This window comes from Chenopodium quinoa, unplaced genomic scaffold (assembly GCF_001683475.1).
Source record: "Chenopodium quinoa cultivar QQ74 unplaced genomic scaffold, ASM168347v1, whole genome shotgun sequence".
Classification (NCBI taxonomy): Eukaryota; Viridiplantae; Streptophyta; class Magnoliopsida; order Caryophyllales; family Amaranthaceae; genus Chenopodium; species Chenopodium quinoa.
Genome location: NW_018743144.1, coordinates 2,150,613 through 2,172,514, shown reverse-complemented (window position 1 = coordinate 2,172,514; position 21,902 = coordinate 2,150,613). Strand labels below are relative to the sequence as shown.

Genomic DNA, 21,902 nt, shown 5'->3' with positions numbered 1-21,902 from the left:
TAAGGCAGCACCTATCTGTTGCCGACCGTCTGAGGATAACGTATGTTGGGAGTGGGATTTAACCCGTAAAGGCCACCCCAGCTCAAGCGGGGATTCAAAAGGGTTCTTACCTTCAGAGCCGGCCAAGCAGGAACCGCTTGCAGGCGTAGTGAACCCCGCAGCTCATATGTCAGGCGGTTCAACCTGATCAGAATTCAGATTCAGGGACTGTTTGATGAGGTAGCTTTTACAGACTTTTTTAAAGGTCTGAGAGACGGGTCGACCTTAAAGTTCGACCTAGTCAGAAAAGGGGCTTTCACCCTACAGGCGGCCCTGAGGGAGGCGGAAAGCTACATTCAAGCTACCGACCTCTGCTCGCATGGTAGCCAGTCGGACTCCAAGAAGTCTGACAAACAGAAAGACAGCCGGTTAGCTCAGCCGGCTAAAAAAAAGAAGAGTGCAAGAAAAGAAAAGAAGTCTGGGCGGTTACTGATTCTGACCAGCCGTCCCAGAAGAAGAAGAAAGAGTTTAAACCGTACGTCCCCAAGTACGAGTTTAACAAAGATTGCAACTCCATCCTCATGGAGGTAAAGGACCGGATGTGCATTGAGAAGCCGGATCCTATGAAGAGTTATGTCCAGTCACGGAACAAAAATAAATTTTGTCAGTTCCATGAGGAGGTCGGCCATGACACCAATGACTACTTCAGTCTTCAGCGTGCGTTGGACTATCTGGATGACAAAGGGCTGTTAAAGTCCTACATTTCTAAGTCCCCAGCCGGGGCAAAAAAGAAAAAACAAGGGTCAGTCCTCCAAGACTACCCCCTAGCCTGCTAGTAGCTCGAATACCGATAAGGAGCCGGTCTACATTATAGCAGGCGGGTTCTCATGTGGTGGCCCTACCATCCGGGGCACAAAGAGCCATCTTCGAAAGATGGACAAAGATGATGATGAGCAGGCGTCTGCCAGCTCTTCCTTCCCCGATGTCTTGATCACTGAGAAAGATAGGGGCAGCGTCCGCCGTCCTCATGATGACCCGGTGGTCATTGAATGTAAGGTTGCCAACCAGTTAGTTGGACGGATCCTTATAGACACCGGCAACTCATCAGACATCACAGCCTCCAGTGCCTGCAAAAGCTGAAATACAATGTCAGCAGCATGCATCCGGTCACCCACCCCTTGGTTGGTTTTGGGGAGGGATGGTCTACCCAGCCTACCCATCCGGCTGGGAGAGAAGGGCCAGGGACGACATATTGTCGTCAGACTATTGGTCGTTGAGGAGTTGACCGCGTATAATATCATTCTTGGCAGGCCAACCCTCAACGTAGCCAAGGCAGTAATCATCCCGTCCCTCATGCTCATCAAGTATGAAAGGGATGATGGCTCTGTCGGTTCTTTGAATGGGGATCAGAAGACGGCCCGAGAGTGCTATCTCTCAGCCGTCCGAGATACCGTGGCCCCAGGCGGTCAGGAACCAATAGACCTTGACAACGTCAAGGATGCCGACCCAGCTCCTGCCTCATCAGCAGCCGGAAAGAAAAGAAAGGCTCCTCTGCTGGTGGAGGTGAAAAAAGAGAAAAAATAGCAATCACTGACCGGTGAACGATCAGATGAGCTCCGTCCCCAACCGGCTGGCGAAAGCATTGATCTCGTTCTGGAAGACAGCCGTCCAGAACGCATTGTTAAGGTTGGGACGGTTGCTCATGCTACCTTGGGTGCAAGCTTGCACCTTCTGCTGAAAGAATTCAAAGACATTTTTGCCTTTGAAGTGGAAGAGATGCCAGGCGTCAGCCCGGATCTTGCTGTCCACAAACTCCCCGTGGACCTCAAAAAGAAGCCCATCCGGCAAAGGAAAAGAAACCACGGCGAGGAAAGAAGTCAGGCGGCAGCTGCCGAAGTCAAAAAGCTGCTAGACGCCAGGTTCATTCGGCCTTGTAATTTCCCCGACTGGGTGGCCAATGTGGTCCTTGTGAAGAAACCGAATGGGACCTGGCGCATGTGTGTTGATTACACAAACCTCAACAAGGCGTGTCCAAAGGACAGTTATCCGCTTCCAAAGATCGACAGTCTGGTCGATTCTACAGCCGGTCACGCCTTGATGAGCTTTATGGATGCCTACTCTGGCTTCCATCAGATACCCCTGAGGAAGAAAGATCAAGAGAAGACGACCTTCGTCACTGATCAGGGGCTATTCTGTTAAACTGTGATGCCGTTTGGCTTGAAAAATGCGTCTGCCATTTTCCAACGGATGATTAATACGGTCTTTGTTAATCAGATTGGGAGGAATGTGGAGGCGTACATTGATGACATGATAGTCAAATCCAAGCTACAGACGGATCACCTTGATGATCTCCGAGAAACATTCACCACCCTCAGGCGGCATAAGGTTATGTTAAATCCTAAGAAATGCGTCTTTGGTGTTGAGTCTGGGAAGTTTCTCGGATTCTTGATTGATCAAAGGGGGATAGAGGCTAACCCCGAAAAGATACAGGCGGTGATTGACATGAAGTCATCCCGCTCTGTTAAGGAAGTTCAGAGACTCACCGGTTGTCTGGCCGCCCTGGGGAGGTTCCTCAGCCGGTCAGGTGACAAATGCATCTACTTCTTCCAAGCAATCAGGAAGAAGACCAGATTTGAGTGGGGGGATGATGCTGAGGCGGCGTTCCAGAGGTTGAAAGAGCATTTACATTCTCTGCCTAGGTTTGTCAGTCTTTTGCATAGGGAGACGTTGTACATGTATTTAGCCGTCTCAGACCATGCCCTCTGTGTCGTTCTCCTTGCTGAGCGAGGCGGCGTGCAGCTCCCGGTTTACTTCATTAGCCATGTTCTTAAAAATGTTGAACTCCGGTACCCCATGGTTGAAAAATTTGTCCTTTCTTTGTATATGGAATTCAAAAAATTGAAGCCTTACTTTTTGGCACATCCGGTGGTGATTTACACGGACACCAGCCACTCAAGCGGCCAATGTCTACCTTGGACTCATCCGGGAAAATGTTGAAATGGGCTATTGAAATGCAGAGCCTTGAAATCACTTACAAACCAAGAAAAGCAGTGAAAGGTCAGGCGTTTTCCGACTTCATTGTGGAAATGACTCGTCCGGTGGCTCCGGATAATCTTGACCAGGTTAAGAAAGTGTACGTAGACGAGAGCTCTACAAAGAACGGCTGTGGTGCAGGCTTAATTTATGAGTCTCCTGAAGGAGATAGATTTGAATATGCACTACGCTTCAAGTTTCAGGCCTCTAACAATGAGGCAGAATATGAAGCCCTGCTAGCCGACATACGCATGTGTAAGGCGGCTGGGGCCACGAAAATTGACGTCTACTCTTATTCTCAATTGGTTGTTAGCCAGTATGAGGGAAGTTATGAGGCTACCCATCCGGCTATGATTAAATATCTTCAGGCAGTCAAAGAAGAGACCAAGGCACTTGAGGAATTCCGGCTGAATCAGGTGCCTAGATCGGAAAACAACCAGGTGGATGCATTGTCAAAGCTGGCATCTTCCGCCTGCCATGATACGCCTCGGTCAGTCTTCTGAGAAGTTCTTGAAAAGAGAAGCATCTATGAGGATCCCGTTGGAATTCTGGACCAAAGCTCTACCTGGATGGATGGCATCCGGGCCTATCTCTCAGACGACACACTTCATTATTCGCCACAGGAAGCAGCCGTCCTGAAAAAGCGAGCTGCAAGATTCGATTTGGAAAATGGAGAACTCTTCAAGGCGGGGTTTCTGAAGCCTTTGTTGAAGTGTGTCACCCCAGAAAAGGGGAAAAAAGTTATCGAAGACTTGCACTCGGGATTCTGCGCCTCTCACATAGGCGGCAGGTCCCTAGCCGTCAGAGCAAGACGACATTACTTTTGGCCCACTCTTGAGGCGGACGCCAAGGAGTTGGTGAAGAAATGTGACAAGTGCCAAAAATTTGGCAAACTCATTCACCGTCTGGCTACTGATTTGACGGCCATCCACAGCCCAATCCCGTTTGCAAAATGAGGCATGGACATTCTAGGTCCTTACATGCCTGCTCCAGGCAGAAAGCGCTATATCTTAGTGGTTGTGGATTACTTCCCCAAGTGGGTTGAGGCTGAGGCGGTTAAAAACATCAAGACCTCAGACGTAATTTCCTTCATCTGGAGGAAAATTATCACCCGGTACGGGGGTACCCATGTCTATGGTTTTTGATAATGGTCCTCAGTTTGAGACGCTTCAGCTAAAAACTTGGTTGGGAGATCAGGGGATCTCAAGCTATTTCGCATCTGTTGGTCGGCCCCAAGCAAACGGCCAAGTTGAAGCTTTCAAAAAAATCATCTCAGACGGCATTAAAAAGAAAATAGAAAGAGCTGGTGGCTTATGGGCAGAAGAATTAATCCATGTCTTGTGGGCCATCCGGACAACAGCGAAAGGAGCAACTGGTGAAACCCCATTTCTCATGGTTTACGGTGCTGAAGCCGTCTTGCCCATCGAACATTACGAGCCGACTCTCACAGTCATGTTGTATGATGAAGAGGAAAACTGGGAAGCAATGTGCCTGGCATTGGATTCACTCCCAAAACGCAGGGGTAATGCCGCCTTGCGTCATGAGATTTACCGTTTGAGAATGACGAGAGCCTACAACAAAAAAGTACACAAGCGTCCCTTGAAAGTTGACGACTTAGTGTTACAAAAAATGGAGGCAACCGGTAGGGCCAATGAGCTGGGAAAGCTAACCCAAAATTGGGAAGGCCCCTACCGGATCTATGAAAAAGTAAGGGACGGCACCTATCGCCGGGAAACTCCAGACGACAGGCGCCTGCCTAGAACTTGGAATGTAGACATTCTAAAAAAGTACTACTTCTGAGAATGTAAACTTTTTGTAAACAGTGAGTCAGTTAAAGAAGATTAAGACTTTGTTTGAAAATTCTCGTTTGATTATCCATCCGGGTAATATCAAGGCAGATTCCTCATTTACCTAACTAAGTTCGATACTTAGTGAAGGTTTCATTTGTTAGTCCGCCTAGGTAATACTCGGATCTCTTGTTTATTAAAGTTTGATACTTTGTTTATTCAACTGCTTGACTATCCGCCTGGGTAATACTCAGACGGATTTCCATTTATCTAACTAAGTTTCATACTTAGTATGATCAAATATTTGTCTGTCCGTCTGGATATTACCCTGACAGACACGTATGCTTAAAAAACTAAGTTCGATACTTAGTGTAAATTCAACACTGATTAAGAAACTAAGCAAAAAAACGTTTAGTGGCTACACAACCGGTCTCAAACAGGACCAGAGGCTAAAATGGCCGGATGGTTGCTATTTTTATAAAATCACCTGTCCCAACATGGACAAAGGCGTCCGGCGACACCCCTCCGGGTGCAATCATCACAGAGAACAGATTATCTGTCGGTTCTATGTATCCATGCAGACGGAAAAAATTGAAAGACCAAATTGGTCAACTCATAGCCGTCTGACTAAAAATAACCTACGAAGAACGAATAAGTTCCTAAATATCGGATGCCCATAGGCATCAGTCGGTAACCGGCTGAAGTTCTCACTTAGGTTATTTATTTTAAAATTGCACCTCACCCCAATTGGGGCAAGAGTTCAATGGTTATGAAATCTCTACCAAGACGGGCATAAGTCGTCTGTGTAGTGACCGAAACGCCTGTTGGTGTACGGCTGTGCACTTGGTTTGGGGCAATCACTACTGTTATTGATTGACTTACAAACATATCATGCTCTTTGCAGCATCAGACGTTTTCAAGTCAATCAACCAGCTCTAATTGAAACCAATCACACAGCCGTCCAGGGGCATGGACAGCCGGACTACTGATTAGTTAGGCAAGAAATCGCCGCATGCATTTGATAAGTTAGGCAAAAATTAAAACAAAAATTCAAATGCAAAATGATCAAAATCGACTTAGTCGGTGCAATTCATAAAAGTCCATCCAACCAAACGGTTGTAATGGATCAAATGTTAACCGGACCCCGTCCGGGAGAAATAAATTGTTAATTAACCCGGCTCAATAGCCGGTAAAAACACAAACACTCGGCACGCAGGCCAAAAAAAGCAAGTTTTGGCATATAACCGCTGAAAAAAAATTAAAAAAAGCAAAGACTGGCATACTGCCGCTGAGGGGTCACTTCTGGCCTGCAGACGGAGCCTCCTGGTTCCCCCCCTTCTCCTCATCATCTGAGGGAATTTGATGCGCTTCGTCAGGACCAGGAAGCTCAGGCGCGGTTGGCTCATTGTTGCTGAGCAAGGCTTCTAAGGAGGCAGGCTCTGGCTCACCTTGCTCTCTCAAGTACACAACGTACTCGGCATAGCTGTGTGCCATTGCCCAGATGCTATAATCAGCGTCTGGGTACAAGGCAGCCTAAGCAATTTTCATACGGGCGTCGTTGTCAACATCACTCTTAGCAACAAGGCGGTTTTGCTCCGCCTCCAGGGTTGCTGCAACGTTTTTCTGAGCTTGAGCAGCATTCTTCTCCAGCCTCTCAACCTTGGATTTCAGTTTGCCAAGGTCCGCCTGGGTCTTCTTGAGCGTCTCTTCAGCCTGTTTGGCGCTCTTGTCTGCATTCTTCTGAGCCTCCTCCGCTCCCTTCTTGGCCGTCTCAGCATCCGTTACCCGCTGGTCGGCCGCCTTCAGATCTAGCTCCAGCTGCTAGATTGTAGACGCCCGTGTCATAATTATTGCTTTAGTTTTAAGTTCATTTACGATAGTTGAGTGTAAAGCAATATTATCAGCGTCTATGGCGGACTTTTTGGCCCTTTTTACCTCTTCCCGTTTGCGAGAATAAGGACGTTTAAGCCCGTCCACCCGCAGCATGGCCTGCAAAAAGCAGGCGGTATAAGAATTACAGGCGGGATAATTACTTGGAAAAAATAACATTGAATTGACAAGTTTCTTACCTCAGCCAGAAGGGATAGAATGCGTTCAAGATTGAACATCTCTATCCCAGGGATATTGTCCTTATCCCTCTTCCAGACGGCATCCAGCATGGCCTTGGCGTGCTTCTGGACGTCTGGCCAGCGGGGAGATTGATCTGCACCATAATCAATATGTGATGAGTGCGAAACTAAGGCAGCACCTATCTGTTGCCGACCGTCTGAGGATGACGTATGTTGGGAGTGGGATTTAACCCGTAAAGGCCACCCCAGCTCAAGCGGGAATTCAAAAGGGTTCTTACCTTCAGAGCCGGCCCAGCGGGAACCGCTTGCAGGCGTGGTGAACCCCGCAGCTGCTGATAAGGGGTTGACAAGATCAAGGCACACGCTGCTGCCTACCTTCTCGAGTCGCCCCGATATCCGCATCGTCTTACCCCCGGCTGAGGCACCAGGAGTTGACGCAGAGGAAGACTTTTTTATTTTATTGAGAACGGCTAGGGCCTCCTCTCTAGCCCGTTTGAGATTCTTCTCAAACGATTTCCCAACTTCTCCCCCCTGTGAAAAAAAAAACAAGTAAAGTTTAGTATCCGGGCAAGACAGTTTATAAAATAAACTTAAGAAAGGGTCAGGCGCTCAATACCTTGGCCCTGTGCTCGGCCGCAGCTTTCTCCGCAAGATCTTTGCGGATGGTCGCAGAAGACCGCTTGGGAGTTTTCTCCAACTGCAACATGTTTAGCGCTTCTTGTGCAAAAAGAGAAATTGATCAGAATCATAAATCAATTCCGATAGAAAAATACTACATACAGTGTGAACCCAGACGCATACGTTTATCAAACATGTGCCCTAGCCCGCAAGCAGCTAGGAAACATTCATCCTTGAACCAGGCGCTCTTGGGAATCCAATTCTTAGGGACTTTTATTGTTTCCCCGGTTGACAAAGTTGCGTCTGTGAGGCCGAAAAAGTCTGCCTCGATTATTTTGTCAAAGTCTTCCTCTAGGATCCGGGGAAGAGCGCACTTCCATCCCAACAAGTCGGATTTCTTATTGTACAGACGAAATTCATAATTTTCCCGTCTGGTCGGGGCTGACATCAGGTAGAACCTGTGCTTCCAGCCATCGAACTTGGAGACCTTGTCCAAGGTCATCATGTATTGCGGCTGTGTGGTTAGAGTATACCACGCCCTCCAGCCGCCTGGGCTTCTGCTGAGGTAATGCATGCTTGCAAAGGCCTCCCAGCCGGGGTTAAGCCCTTGGAACTCGCAGGCGGCAACATACCCCAGAATGTTGGTCCAGGAGTTGGGGGTAAGTTGCCAGACCCCAAGGTCGTAGCCTCTCAAAATTGCCTTCACCGCCTGGTGAAGGGGGAAGCGAAGGCCGACTTTGAACGCCGCCTCATAACAGCAAAAATAGCTGTTGACGTTCTCTTGATCATCCCCCCAAGCGACGGTGCCCAGCTCAGGCGGCACCCGGATCTTATACCCGTCTCCAAGCGGGTGCATTTTCTTAAAGTTCTCCAAGTTCTCCCCCATCTGGATTCGGTCCTTGGAGGAGGCGTGGATGCTGAAGGGATTGTCCTTCTCACTCCTCTTTTTCCTTTCTTCCTCCTCGCTATCCGGAATAGGGGGCAAGTCATCGCTACTCTCGGTGGTAGAAGCGGAGCTGTCGCTCTCTATCTCCCCCTCGCTTTGGTCCATGGGGGCAGAGGCGGCCTCGTAGCCGCCTTGGTCACACTCTTCTAAAAAAGAGTCTGCAGGGGTTGAAGGGGCGCGCGGAGGGGATCTCTCAAGATCTGTCTGGTTTCCCTGACCAGACGTTTCTCCCTCAGGCGTTTGGCCGCCTGAGCCTTCGCTCTTGTAATTCGGGTCTGTGGCCATCTGCATTATCCGAGCCATGGTGTCCTGCACAGACACATAACTGGTCGGAATCCATGGCAAAGGGTGGTCCCAACACCCCGAGCCGGCACTCCCAGTCCTAGACTCAGCCGACCCTGGTGACCGGCTGGAATCTAACCTAGGTTGTGCCGTGTGTGTTGGTGATGCATCCATTTATTGCAAGAAATATGTACAAGCGGTGCAAAGAGAAAAGAGCTGAGAGAGACAGAGACGGTACCTTTTGATTTGGTATCTGAACGTAGACGGGACCGGCTGTATTGCTGAAGAACAAACTTTCTTGCGTGCGTCTGCCTCAAACAATTGACTTCTGCTCTCTCAGAGTTTTTCTCTCTAGGTAATTTTTGTAAACGTACAAAATTATGAGGGTAAAACAGCTATATATATAGGGTAAATTTGGGGGCATTTCCGTAATTTACCCGGAAGGTGAACGGTTACTCTGTAACGGTAAAATTACCGCCAGCCGGAGCATGACATGTGTCACATATGCCACGTGGCGTGCCACGTCACATCTGTGAGGGGCAAATGTTTAGGGTAATTTTACCCTGCCACGTGGCCCAATCAGAAGGTGACACGTGTCATCCCCAGATTGGTCTAAAATGGACCAATCCCTGCTCGACACGTATCATTCCTGAAATCAAGGGAAATGGCGGCCTTCAGGCCCAAATCCCGAGAATGCCGCCAAACGGCGCAGCCCACCAATGATTAGGGTTTAGTAACCTAATCAGGGGAACAATTCCAAAAGACCCTATAAATAGGGAGATGTCCCTCATTTTGAGAGCACGTTTTGATCAATTATTACACATTTTACTCTTTGATAGAGACATCCTGAGCTTGGAATCCGAGCAGATCCCTACCTAAATTTCCGCACCTTTTTTCTCCCTTTAAGTTTCTAACTTGTGCGTCGGAGGCGGAGCACCACCCAACTGGTGCCTCCGTTTGTTTTGCAGGTACAACTCACCCTGGATCAGTCTTCGTGTTGTAACTCTCCCAAGGGATAAAAACACCCAAAACAAAGCTCATTTTCCACCAATACACTAGTGTTAGATAAGCATTCTATCCCTTTACTCTTTTATCTGTAGAACTAATATTTTTCTGCAGGTATCGGCGTATACAGAGTGATTGAGGATCGCAGAACGTCTTAAATCATTCCCCGTCCCTATCGACTACTTTGACTATCGTTTTTGAAACTGACGTTTCTACAAACTTAGTCAAAGTTGGGGCTTCTATAGACACCTAAAAATGTCTCCCCAAAACCAAACCCGTTGATGAACATCTTTCACCGCCATTATTTGTCGGATTAAGTATTTAATCTTTGGAATGCTTAAATCCAAGTTCTATCCAATATATTTCATGAACCAATCCAATGTCTAGCTCATTTCCCTAAACCATAACTTATTTTCCTTTTTTCATGTCCACATCGCAAAACCGAGCTGAAATTATTTTATGGACATATAATTTTGATCCAATTATTATTTTGTTAAATAGGCCTTGAAATAAGCTTTCCAACCATATATCATAAGCCCAATTCCGAACTATAACCGGTAGGGCCAATGAACTTGGAAAGCTGACTCCAAATTGGGAAGGCCCCTACCGGATCTAAGAGAAAGTTAGAAACGACACCTACCGCCTGGAAACCCCAGACGGCAGGAGCCTGCCTAGGACTTGGAATCTAGACAATTTGAAAATGTACTACTTCTGAGTTGTAAAATTTTGTAAGAAAAAAGTTTATTAATGACAAATCGCTTTTTGTTTTCAATTTTCTTTCCCCTTTTTCAAGCTTTGAGGCCGTCTGCGAAATTAACAGACAGCCCAATTGTTGAAATCTCTAAGTTTGAAACTTAATAGAAAATTCAACGTTCATTTTACATGAGGCAACTGGGCAGATAACTAAACTAGGCACACAACCGCTTAGTGGCTATACAGCCAGTCTCTACCTAGACAAAAGGCCCATGGCCGGATGGCTGTTTGTTTTATAAAATCACCTGTCCCAACACGGATAAAGGCGTCCGGCGACACCCCTTCGGGTGCGATCGTCGCAGAGGGAAGCCTACCTGTTTGCTCTACGTACTTATGCAGACGACAAAGATTGAACGACCGAATTGGTCAACTCATAGTCGTCTGGCCAGAAATGTTAAAAGAATGAAAGTTTTCAAAATACCGAATGTCCCCAGACATCAGCCGGTTACCAACCGAAGATCCTAAGCTTTTCATTCCAAAGTGGCACCAACACCCCCCCCACCAGGGCATGAAGGGTTGTGCAATGAGTAATAAGGCGGCCGGTAACACGCCTCGGGTGCAATCATCACAAGCACAACCAAAAAGTGCACCTATACATATAGGCGGCATGGTTCAACTCATTATCGCCTGACCTAGGTAATTTAAACTACCCTTCAAAATTATACGTTTTCCCAAGGCTGGAAAGCATAATTGGATTCCAAACCCCTCAGGCGGCCCTTCGCCTTTTGTCTGATACCCAGACGACCTTTTTCCGTCTGATCCTCAGCGCTTGAGGGGCTGATCGGCCTTTTTCCTGGAACGCCTGTCATATGAGCGGTTGTGTTCTTGGTTTAGGGCAATCACTATTGTGATTTATTGACTTGCAAACATATATTGCTCTTTAAAGCATCAGACGTTTCCAAGCCAATCAATCGATTTAAAGGTGAAACCAACCACACAGCCGCCCAGGGGCAAGAGCAGTCGAATTATCAGTTGTCGCATGCTTTTCATAAGTTAGGAAAAAGCAAAAAAAAATCAAGCATACTTGCAAAAATTAAAAATGCAAAATTCAAGAGCAAAGTGATCAAAACCGACTCAGTCGGCGCATTCATTAAAAGACTACCCAACCAAACGATTATGGTAGAACATTGTTAACCGGACACCGTCCGGGAAAGTGATGCAAATTGTTAATTTACCCGGCTCCTTAGCCGGTAAAAACAACATATACTCGGCTCGTAGGCCGGAAAGAAAGTAATCTGGCATACAGCCGCTGAAAAAGAAAAAATAAAAATGGCATACTGCCGCAGAAATTCATTGTTGAGCTGCAGACGGGTCCATCTTGTCATCGCCCCCTTCATCTTCTTCATCTTCCTCGTCAAAAGGAATCTCATGCGCTTGACTCGGGACGGGGTGACCAGATTCCAGAAGCTCAGCGTGAGCCCAGGCTTCAAACGACTTTGGCTCTAGCTCGCCTTTCTCCCAAAAAAATACAACCTCTTCGGCGTATTTGTGATCCAGTGCCCAGACGCCATACTCCTTGTTTGGATACAAGGAGTTCCAGGCAATCTTCATCCGGGCGTCGTTGTCAACCTCACTCTTGGCAACCAGGCGCTCTTGTTCCGCCTCCAGGGTTGCCTTAAAGTTCAGCTACACCTGGGCCGCCGCCTCCTCCAGCTCCTTGACCTTGGCCTTGAGGTCGTTGTTCTCTTAAGAGACCCCCTTGAGAGAGTCCAGCTCCGTCTTAACCTTGTCAAGCTCCTCTTGAGCTTTTTTGAGCGCCATCTCAGCATCGCTGGCTTTCTACATGAACGCCTCCAGGTCCTTCTCGAGCTGCTCAATCTTCGACGCTTGCATCATTACTGTGGCTTTAGTTTCAACTTCATTTATTGTACAAGAGTATAGAGCAACGTTTTCAGCGTCTCTGGTTGATTTGTTGGCTCTCTTTACCTCTTCTTGCTTGCGGAAGTATGGACGTTTGAGACCGTTTACCCGCAAAAGAGCCTGCATAGAAGGAATCAGGTTAGATCTGCAGGCGGAATAATACTTGAAGTTTATTTCCTTCACTTTATTTACACCTCACCTCAGCCAAAAGGGATAGAATGTGTTCCAGATTGAACGTCTCTATCCTAGGGATGTTGTCTTTATCCCTCTTCCAGACGGCGTCAAGCATAGGCTTGGCATGCTTCTGGACGTCCGGCCAGCGGGGAGAGACATCTGCACCACAATCAACATCTGATGAGTGCGAAATACAGGCGACACCAATCTGTTGCCGACCGTCTGAGGAAGAAGTATGTTGGGAGTGGGATTTCACTCGCAAAGGCCACCCTAACTCAGGCGGGGACTCAAATGGGTTAGCCTTACCTTCAGAGGCGGTGTGGCGACAGCCACCCGTAGGCGCTGTAACCCCTCTGCCAACGAATAAGGGGTTAACGAGGTCAAGGCCAAAGTCCCCGTCTACCTCCTGCATCTTCCCCCCTAGGCGCATTTAAGTCTTCCAGGCTTTGGCTCCAGGAGTCAAAGAGGAGCCAGACTTCTTGTTTTTGGAGGGGTTAGAGGCGGAGTCATCCCTAGCCCGTTTGAGAGACTTCTCAAACATTTTTGGGATTTCGCCTCCCTGTAAAGCAGATACAAGTTAGTCATGCATCCGAAAATGAAACTTGTAAAGTAAAAGTAAAAAAGGGGGTCAGGAGTCTTACCTTGGCCCTGATAGCAGCCGCCTTCTTTGCCGCAATGTCTCTGCGGATGGCGGCGGAGGACCTCTTGGGTGTCTTCTCGTCTGGGAGCATGGCTAAAGCTTCTTTTGCAAAAAGTGCAAGTATCAGTAATTGCCAATTTGACATGGAAATACCCCAGACGGTCTTAAGGTCAGGCGCATACGTTTGGTAAACATTGTGCTGAGCCCGCAGGCAGATAAAAAGGCCTCGTCTTTGAACCAGGCGCTTTTTAGAATTTAATTCTTTGGAACCTTTATTGTTTACCCGGTTGACAGGGTAGCATTCTCAAGACAAAAAAAGTTGGTCTGAATTATTTTGTTGTAGTCCTAATCCGGAATTCGGGGAAGACAACACTTCCGTCCCAGAAGGTCGGGCTTCTTATTGTACTGGCGCAGTTCAAAATTTTCTTGCCGACTAGGTGTAGACAGCAAGTAGAAGCGGTGCTTCCAGCCGTCAAATTAGGACACATTGTCCAATGTAATCATGTACGGAAGGAGAGTGGTCAATGTTTACCACGCCCTCCAGCCGCCTAGGTTCTGACTCAAGTAATGCATATGGGCAAAGGCCTCCCAGCCGGGATGCAGTCCCTGGAACTCACAGGCGGCAACATACCCCAAAATGTTAGCCCAAGAATTGGGGGTAAGTTGCCATACTCCCAGGCCATAGCCTCTTAGAATTTCCTTCACCGCCTCGTGAAGTGGAAATTTTAGCCCAACTAGGAACGCCGCCTCATAACATCCAAAGTAGGCATTGACGTTCCTTTCGTCACCTTTCCAAGAGACGGTGCCCTCTGTAGGCGGTACCCGGATGCTATAATTACCGGCTAGGGGGCACATGAGTTTTAAATTCTCTAAGTCTTTGTCCATGTTTACCCTATCTTTGGAAGAGACGTGGATCTGGAAGGGGTCATCCTTCTCACTCCATTTTTTCCTCTCCTCCACCTCACTATCCTCAAGAGGTGACATAGGTTCGTCAATGCTCTCGGAGCTGGAGGCGGAGCTTTCTCTGAATGACTCCTCATCTTGCGAGCAGGGCATAGAGACAGCCTCCTCATGGTCTCCCTGATCGCACTCATCAAGAAAAGAATCTTCAGGAGTTAAAGGGGCACCCGAAGGAGACCTCTCAGCAGCCGTCGGGTTTTCCCTACCTCACGTCTCCCCCTCAAGCGGTTGCCCGCCTAAGCCCTCGCTCCTATAGTCGGGATCTACGGCCGTCTGCATTTTCCGAGCCATTGTGTCCTGCACAGACACATAGACGGTCAGATTCCAAGCATAAGGGTGGTCCAAACACCCTTAGGCGGCACTCCCAGTCCTAGACTCAGCCGTACCAGGAGACCGGCTGGACTCTAACCTAGGTTGTGCCGTGTGTGTTGGTGATGCATCCAGTTATTGCAAAGAATATATACAAGCGGGAAAAAATGAAAAGAGTTGAGAGAGACAGAGGCAGTACCTGAGAATTGATATCTCAAGGTAAGGCGGAACCGGCTGGGGCAGGCGGAAATGAGCTTGATTGCTTAGGCTTGACATAGACGTGAAAGCAGATTCTCTCTCTCTAAGTTTATCTCTCTTTAAATTTTTTGTAGATGTACCAAATAATGAGGGTAAACGGCTACATAGAGTTGGTAAATTCAGGGGTAACTCCGTAATTTCCGCAGAAGGTGAACAGTCAAAAATTGGCGGTAAAATCACCCCCCAATAGAAGAGTGACACCTGTCACATATGCCACGTCACATTTGTGGGGAAAATGTTTGGGGTAACTTTACCCTGACGCGTGGTCCAATCAGAGGTGACACGTGTCACCTTAGGGTTAGTCCAAACTGGACCAACCTCTATTTGACATGTGTCATCACAAAGGAATGGGAAAAAGGCGGCCTTCATGGCCTAAATCCCGAGAAATCCGCAATGCGACGCAGCCCACTAATGATTAGGGATTGATGACCTAATCAGGGGCATAATTCCCGAGGACCCTATAAATAGGGAGATTTCCTCCATTTGGAGACACGTTTTTCCATTGATTACACATTTACTCTTTGATAGAGACATCCTGTGCTTGGAATACAAGTAGATCCCCACCTAAATTTCGGCACCTAAGTTATCAAGCCTAAGCTCTCATACCCCCAAAAGTTTTATAAGCACAAATTAGATGAACAATTTGGCAAATTCATTGAGATGTTTAGGTAACTTCATCTTACCCTCCCATTTACCGATGTCATTGACCAAATGCCGAATTATGTAAAATTCCTTAAGGAAATCCTGAGTGGGAGGAGAACTTGTGATATGGTGGAAACAGTTAGTTTGACCAAGAATTTTAGTGCCATCGTAATGAACAAGATGGCGCCTAAGTTGAAGGATCTCGGGAATTTTTCTATCCCTTGTGCTATTAACAAAACACAAATTGATAATGTCTTGTGTGACCTAGGAGCTAGTGTTAGCCGATGAGCGTCATTTATAACGCTAAACAAAATAAGATTTAGATTCATTTTTTATATTTTCTTTTATTAGTTTCATATAATTTTCTTAGTTTTATTTTGTTTTCCATTTTTTTAATTCATTTTGCTTCTCGATTAGTTTTTACGAGTTTTTCATATTTTTAGATGATAATTCGTAATTTTAGTTTCATTCTTTAATGTTTTCTCCCTTAGTTTTATTTGTGTTTTTATAGGTGAATAATCAAGACAATTTCCTTATTTTGGGGCTTCCTTGCTCGTGAGCATCACATGAGGTTGATGGTCGAGAGCGCTGACAAGCGCACCAAACCTTTGCACGCAACTCCCTACTTCCCCTGCTCCCGCAATAATTACCAAACTAGCCACCAATTACCTCCAATTTCCATCACCTTCGTACCTCATTGCAGCCACACCTAACCACCGTTATTGCGCCACCATACAAGCAGCAAACTCCATGCAAACCGCAGCTCCTCGCATTTGCTATGCTCCAATAACAACCGCATAAATCAGCCACCAAATTACAACTTACGAGCAGCAATTACAACTCCAACAACAACCGCAACCAACGCCTCCTTCCACTCACCAACCACCGTCATCGAACCACCTCATCAGCCGCAGCAAACCGCCGACCAGCCGCAACTACCATTACCTCCTTCACCACCACCGCTAGCAGCCCATGATTATGGTGCGTGCGTGAAGACCCATAAGTGCGCACAGCTGGGTTTGATTTTCGGCCGTTGATGTTGATTAACTTGATGATTGGACGGTTGTGATGTGAATGATCGGTGATGATGTGCGTAGCGTGGGATTTTTTTCCCATAATAAGAGTAGCCGTAATATCGAAGTTCGAAGCTGATGAAACTTCTTTTTTTTTTCTTTTAATATTTTAATTTACTTTCATTTCCTTTTAAAATTTTCTTTTATTTCTCATTTCTTATTTTCTTTCTTTTACACATTTTTTTCCCCCTTTTTATTACCTTGTAAATATAAATGCCCATTTTTGGGGTAAAATTGAGAAGAACAATTTTTAGGACAATTAGAATCCAATTTTAGATCTCATATATTTTAGCTTAGTGATGAACTTCTCTCTCTAGATCTAGGGTTAGTTTTAAGAGTAGTTTTTAGAGAGAGAAAGTGAGGAATTTTACTTGCTATTTAAGAGATTGAAGATTCAAGATGACAATTGTATTGAAAATTTCCATTATCAATCAAGGAGGATTTCTCACTCTCTCTCCTCTTAATTGTTCTATTCAATTTCATGTTTGTTTGGTTTAATTTTAATGTTTGATTCTCGACATTGTAATTGTTCTTGATATTTTGTTGATTCTTGATTTCTTTAGTTGTTTGTTGATAGATGATGATTCTTGAGTAGTTGTTTGGTTAGGAATCGGGTGAAACTTGTATGATTGATTGATTGTGATTAATTTGGGAATTGTGTTGCTTGATTATTGAGATTAAAGTGATTAATGAAGGTTTGCATGTGTGTAATTCGATTAGGCTTTAAGAATTATGCTGGATCGCATTATAATTGTTAATGACACAACCAGTTGATTTAGGAATTGCAATTATTGATTGGTTTTGATTATGATTCTCTTAGTTTATTAATCATAGTGAATTCTAGCTTAATAATTAGGAGATAGCTCTTTGATTCTAATTGATACCTCTTATCATTAGTCTTCACAAACTTTGATTGACATGATCTTCCCAAGTTGTTACAATTGGTCCTGATTACTTGTTGATCCCCATTCCTGATATTTCATTTGTTTGGTTGTTTGTTTTGTTAGTTGATAGTGTTACCTCTTACCTTTGACTTTTACCTAGCTTAGGCGCGTAATTAAGAGTGCTTGAACATTACCGTTCCTTTGGGTTCGACCCTTGAATTACCTTTGTACTCGTATTTAAATTTGTTAAGTGTTTATAAATTTGTTTGGCCCTAATGAAGATTAGATGACGACCTACATTTTCCCTACGTCAAAATGGAGCCGTTGCTTGGGAATGGTGTCTATGTTTAAGTGTTTTTTATTGCTTGAGTCTTGGTCTTTGTATATACTTTTATTTTATTTTATTTTTGTTTGTGTTGTAAAAAATGGCATGTATCACATTTCCTTAACATGATAATGAGCCATTTTTTTTAATATTCCCAGAGACTTATTGGGTTTTTGAACTATTATTGTTGTAGTTTTTGAGAGGCTTGTGAAATTTACTATTTTTGTTTGAATGAGAAAACTATGGCTGAAGTTGAAAGCATGCATAATGGTGAATTCAGAGCATTTTCAATTGATAATGCTCGGGATTTCTATGTTTTGTTTGCTAAGCATGTCTATAATAAGGGAAATCACGATTTTAATGTTGATGTGCAATATGTTGATTGTGGGGAATATTTCAAGCATTAACCCCTAACTTGAACCCCACTGTGATCATACACTAAAGTACGGTGGCGTCCAAAGAGAAAGAAGATAGAGCAAAAGAGTCGCCAACAAGTTTTTTAGGAACTTGTAAACCGTTCACGAGGTGAAGGTTACACCCCTTAATGATCCAGGAGATCTTCAACCCCAATAGGTCTGGAACCATGACTGGTAGTTCGGGGATGAAGGTACAAATTCAACCCAAAAGATATTGAACCTGCCCTAATAATAGGCCACTACTTTATTGTGATCGTATTCATGTGCGCTTTCTGACTAACATGCAATCAATAGGAATTAACCCTAAACGTGTTTATCTATGTTAATTGAATAATATTAATGCACAAATAAATCTATTATTGGCGATCACTTGAATTATAATCAAATTAACCATAAACAAGATTATTAATTATCTTATTAAGCGTGATTACAAGTACAAATTCCCTTTAAGCATGCATAAAAAGTGTGATCAAGCAATAAAATCATCAAGAAACATAATAAATAATCACAATAATAATAATCATAATAACAATAATTAAAATAATCATGATCATATATTATAACAATTATAATCTTAATTAACATAATCATGTTAAAGCATAGTAATAATAGAAAGATCCTAGACATGATACTAACAAGATTAATAGCAAACCCTAGCATGTCACTAAACAATAAAAATCAAAGCTTTAGCCCTAACACGATACTAACAATCATAAATATTAGGAAGAAAATAGAAGGCACCATAACGATCATACTTGATATTAAATTTACCCTAGACATGATACTAGGAATCATAATAACAACCTAAGCATGAACTCTATATCATAACATCAATAAAAACCATTAAAATACTTACTTTGATGCCTCGTACCTCTTTCTAATAACAAAATACACGCGTTAGTAACTTCAAGGAAAATAATAAAACAACAATTAAATTAAAAAATAATTGAAAAAGAGATTTGGGACCAAACCCTCAGAAATTAAACCTTTCACGTCTAGGGCAAAAGCAACTTCAAATATGGCTAGGTGTATCTAGTGCTAATGTGTGCGGAATTTTGTATTTGAGAGAAGGCTAGTTTAGAAAAGAGAGAGAGAGAGTAAGAGTGTAATCAAGAATTTCATTATGAGAGTTGGTGAATATTGGTTATTGTGGATGATTGTTGATGAATGAAAACGGAGTTTTTAAGACGTTATTTATAAAGAAAATTAGCCAAAAAGATAAAATATCAAAAACAGAGTTCTGACGCAAATAAAATTGAATTAGCGCCAACGCTGACTATTGGCGCCAGACGCCAACATTAGCGCCAGGCGCCAAGCGTAGCGCCAGGCGCTACAGCTGGCGTTTGGCGCTGATTAAGAAATTCACGCGTTTTCTTAAAATCAGATAGAAATTGTCGTACAGGAGGATAAAATCGTATTTTTCCTCAAAAATGCTCTTTGATTCTAATTAAAACTCTGAAAAGTCAATAAAAGTCAATTTATCAATGCTAATTGAATTAGGAATGAAAAGAACCTTCTAGAAGAATCTAGAAGACTAAAACCATTCCTAATTGCATTAGGAATGATAAATCTATATTAGGCCCTCCCTTAGATCATTGGGCCGCATATAAGGCTCAAACCGGGCCCAGTTCAGTAAAATTGGCCATAACTTCCTCAATATTCATCGGAATTGGGCTAATAATATATCGCCGGAAAGGTATTTTCAAGCCCCATCCAACTACACTACTATTGGACCCATATAATGGACCAACAAAACTGGATTGACTTTTTCTTAAAATAGGTTTTAAAAAAACAGAGAGAAGAGAAAAGAAATTAAAACTATTCGCAACACTGGACTTTCCACACTTTCACTTCATCCGATTATGATTTGACGCGAAAGGTACTCATCACTGGGTTTGGTTTTGGGGAGACACAAATGGGTGTCTACAAAAGCCCCCACTTTGACTGAGTTTGGAGAAACGCAAGTTTCGAAAACAAAAGTCAAAGTATCGATAGGGACGGAGAATGATTCAGAACGTTCTGCGATCCTAAATCGTTCTTGTAATGCCAATACCTGCAAACTAGCATTAGTTAGACAGATAAAAGAGTTGAGAAACGCGTATCTTGTACCGTCGAGCACACGTCTCTGAAAGTAATCGGTTTGCTGTTGTATCCTTGTTTTGATGACCTCCTGCCAAGAGAATGCCATCCCGCTTGAAAACTGCTACGCTTGTAACTGCCTCCAATTTCCGCCTTGATAATCTTCCGCAAGCTAGGGAACACTATCAAAGATTGCTTCGCTTGAAACGATCCTCTTCCGCTTTATGATAATATTCCACGTCCAAGGGAATACTATCAAAGATTACTTCGCTTGAAACAATCCTCTTCCGCTTTGATAATATTCCACGTCCAAGAGAATACTATCAAATTGCTTCGCTTGAAACAATCCTCTTCCGCTTTGATAATATTCCACATCCAAGGGAATACTATCGAAGATTGCTTTGCTTGAAACAATCCTCTTCCGCTTTGATAATATTCCACGTCCAAGGGAATACTATCGAAGATTACTTCGCTTGAAACAATCTTCAATTGTTTCTGACAACACTCCATAATCTAGGGAACGCCATCTTGCTGTTTCGATGTTCACTCGTCTCTGAACAAAGAGATTCTTTTTTTTGGATATTTTCACGCACCTCTAAACAAAGAGCTTCTCTTTTTTTTAATAATATGTCCACGTGCTCTAAGCAAAAGATCTTGAAAGAAATGTCCATGCGTCTCTGAACAAAAGAGCTTTGATGAAAATGTCCACGCGTCTCTGAACAAAAGAGCTTGATGATATGTCCACGCGTCTCTGAACAAAAGATCTTGAAAGGATTTTCCACGCGTCTCTGAACAATAGAGCTTGAATAATATGTCCACGCTTCTCTGAACAAAAGATCTTGAATACTTGAACGTTTGTTGCGATAATATTCTGAAGAAAAATTTTCAAAGACCAACGCTTGTCGATCTCTAAAGCTCGCTTGAACTTTTCTTCCGCTATGCCAGTACGTCGGCGGTCTGCTTCTTGTGAACCATTATGTCCGTGTTAAGCCAACACTTAGGCGCTTTAAGCTAAGTGAGACGATCTTTCGTCAGATCAATCACTTATTACGATTGTAATCAAACCGACTACTTAATCATGTCAAATTGCTTATAGGGGCTAACTGGCGTACCAAGGAACCCGAAATTGTTGTATGAGAGCGAAATCACCTTTCTAAGAGGCTTCGAGCTCTATCGCTGCTGAAATATCTCTGGCGCCAAGAATTGACTCTATCGTTAGACATTGGGATTTAGCGCTAGGCGCTAAAATCTATTTCCAGACGCTAGATGTTGTCGTCTGGCGCTGGAGTAGGGTCTTCCCTATTCTGTGCTCTGCTGCACCTGTATTTATTTTTTTACTATAGAACTTTGCTAATCTCTTTGATTATCTTAGGGTTGACCTAAGGTTTAACGTTGCTTGACTCATTGACTTGACATGACTCAAGATATAAACTTGACTCGCTGTGATTGACTCGAGGTTGACTCGACTCGAAGTGAAATGACACGTGTGACTCATGACCCGCGTGTGCATTGTATTGTGATCGTGCGACTCGAAAATACAAAAACGCATAAATTTTCCGTCATTTTTGTGGAGGGTACCGACTTTCTCCCGAAAAAGAAAGACTCGAAAAAGAATCGAAGTTTTTGGAGGTGCATGTTGAATGAGCTTAGTCAAATGTCATTTGATACTATTTCTCAAGGTGCAAGGATTATTTCATCCTAGGCTATCTCAATTTTTGACTTAATGATGAAAAAATTTGGGTAACTTAGGCACGGAGGCTAAGCACTTCATACTTCGATGCAATGACAATTATGATTGATGAGTGATTTT

General features: G+C 44.3%; 1 protein-coding gene across 1 annotated transcript; it reads right to left on the bottom strand.

Annotated features, from left to right (window-relative positions):
* Nucleotides 1–6,332: 6,332 nt before the first annotated feature.
* Nucleotides 6,333–7,574, bottom strand: LOC110732128. Its single transcript, XM_021912046.1, has 4 exons — nt 7,485–7,574; nt 7,244–7,399; nt 6,735–6,788; nt 6,333–6,617 (listed from the first exon to the last, which is right to left on the bottom strand). The coding sequence occupies exons 1-4, from the start codon at nt 7,572–7,574 to the stop codon at nt 6,333–6,335; spliced, it is 585 nt and encodes a 194-aa protein (XP_021767738.1).
* Between the last annotated feature and the right edge of the window lie 14,328 nt (nt 7,575–21,902).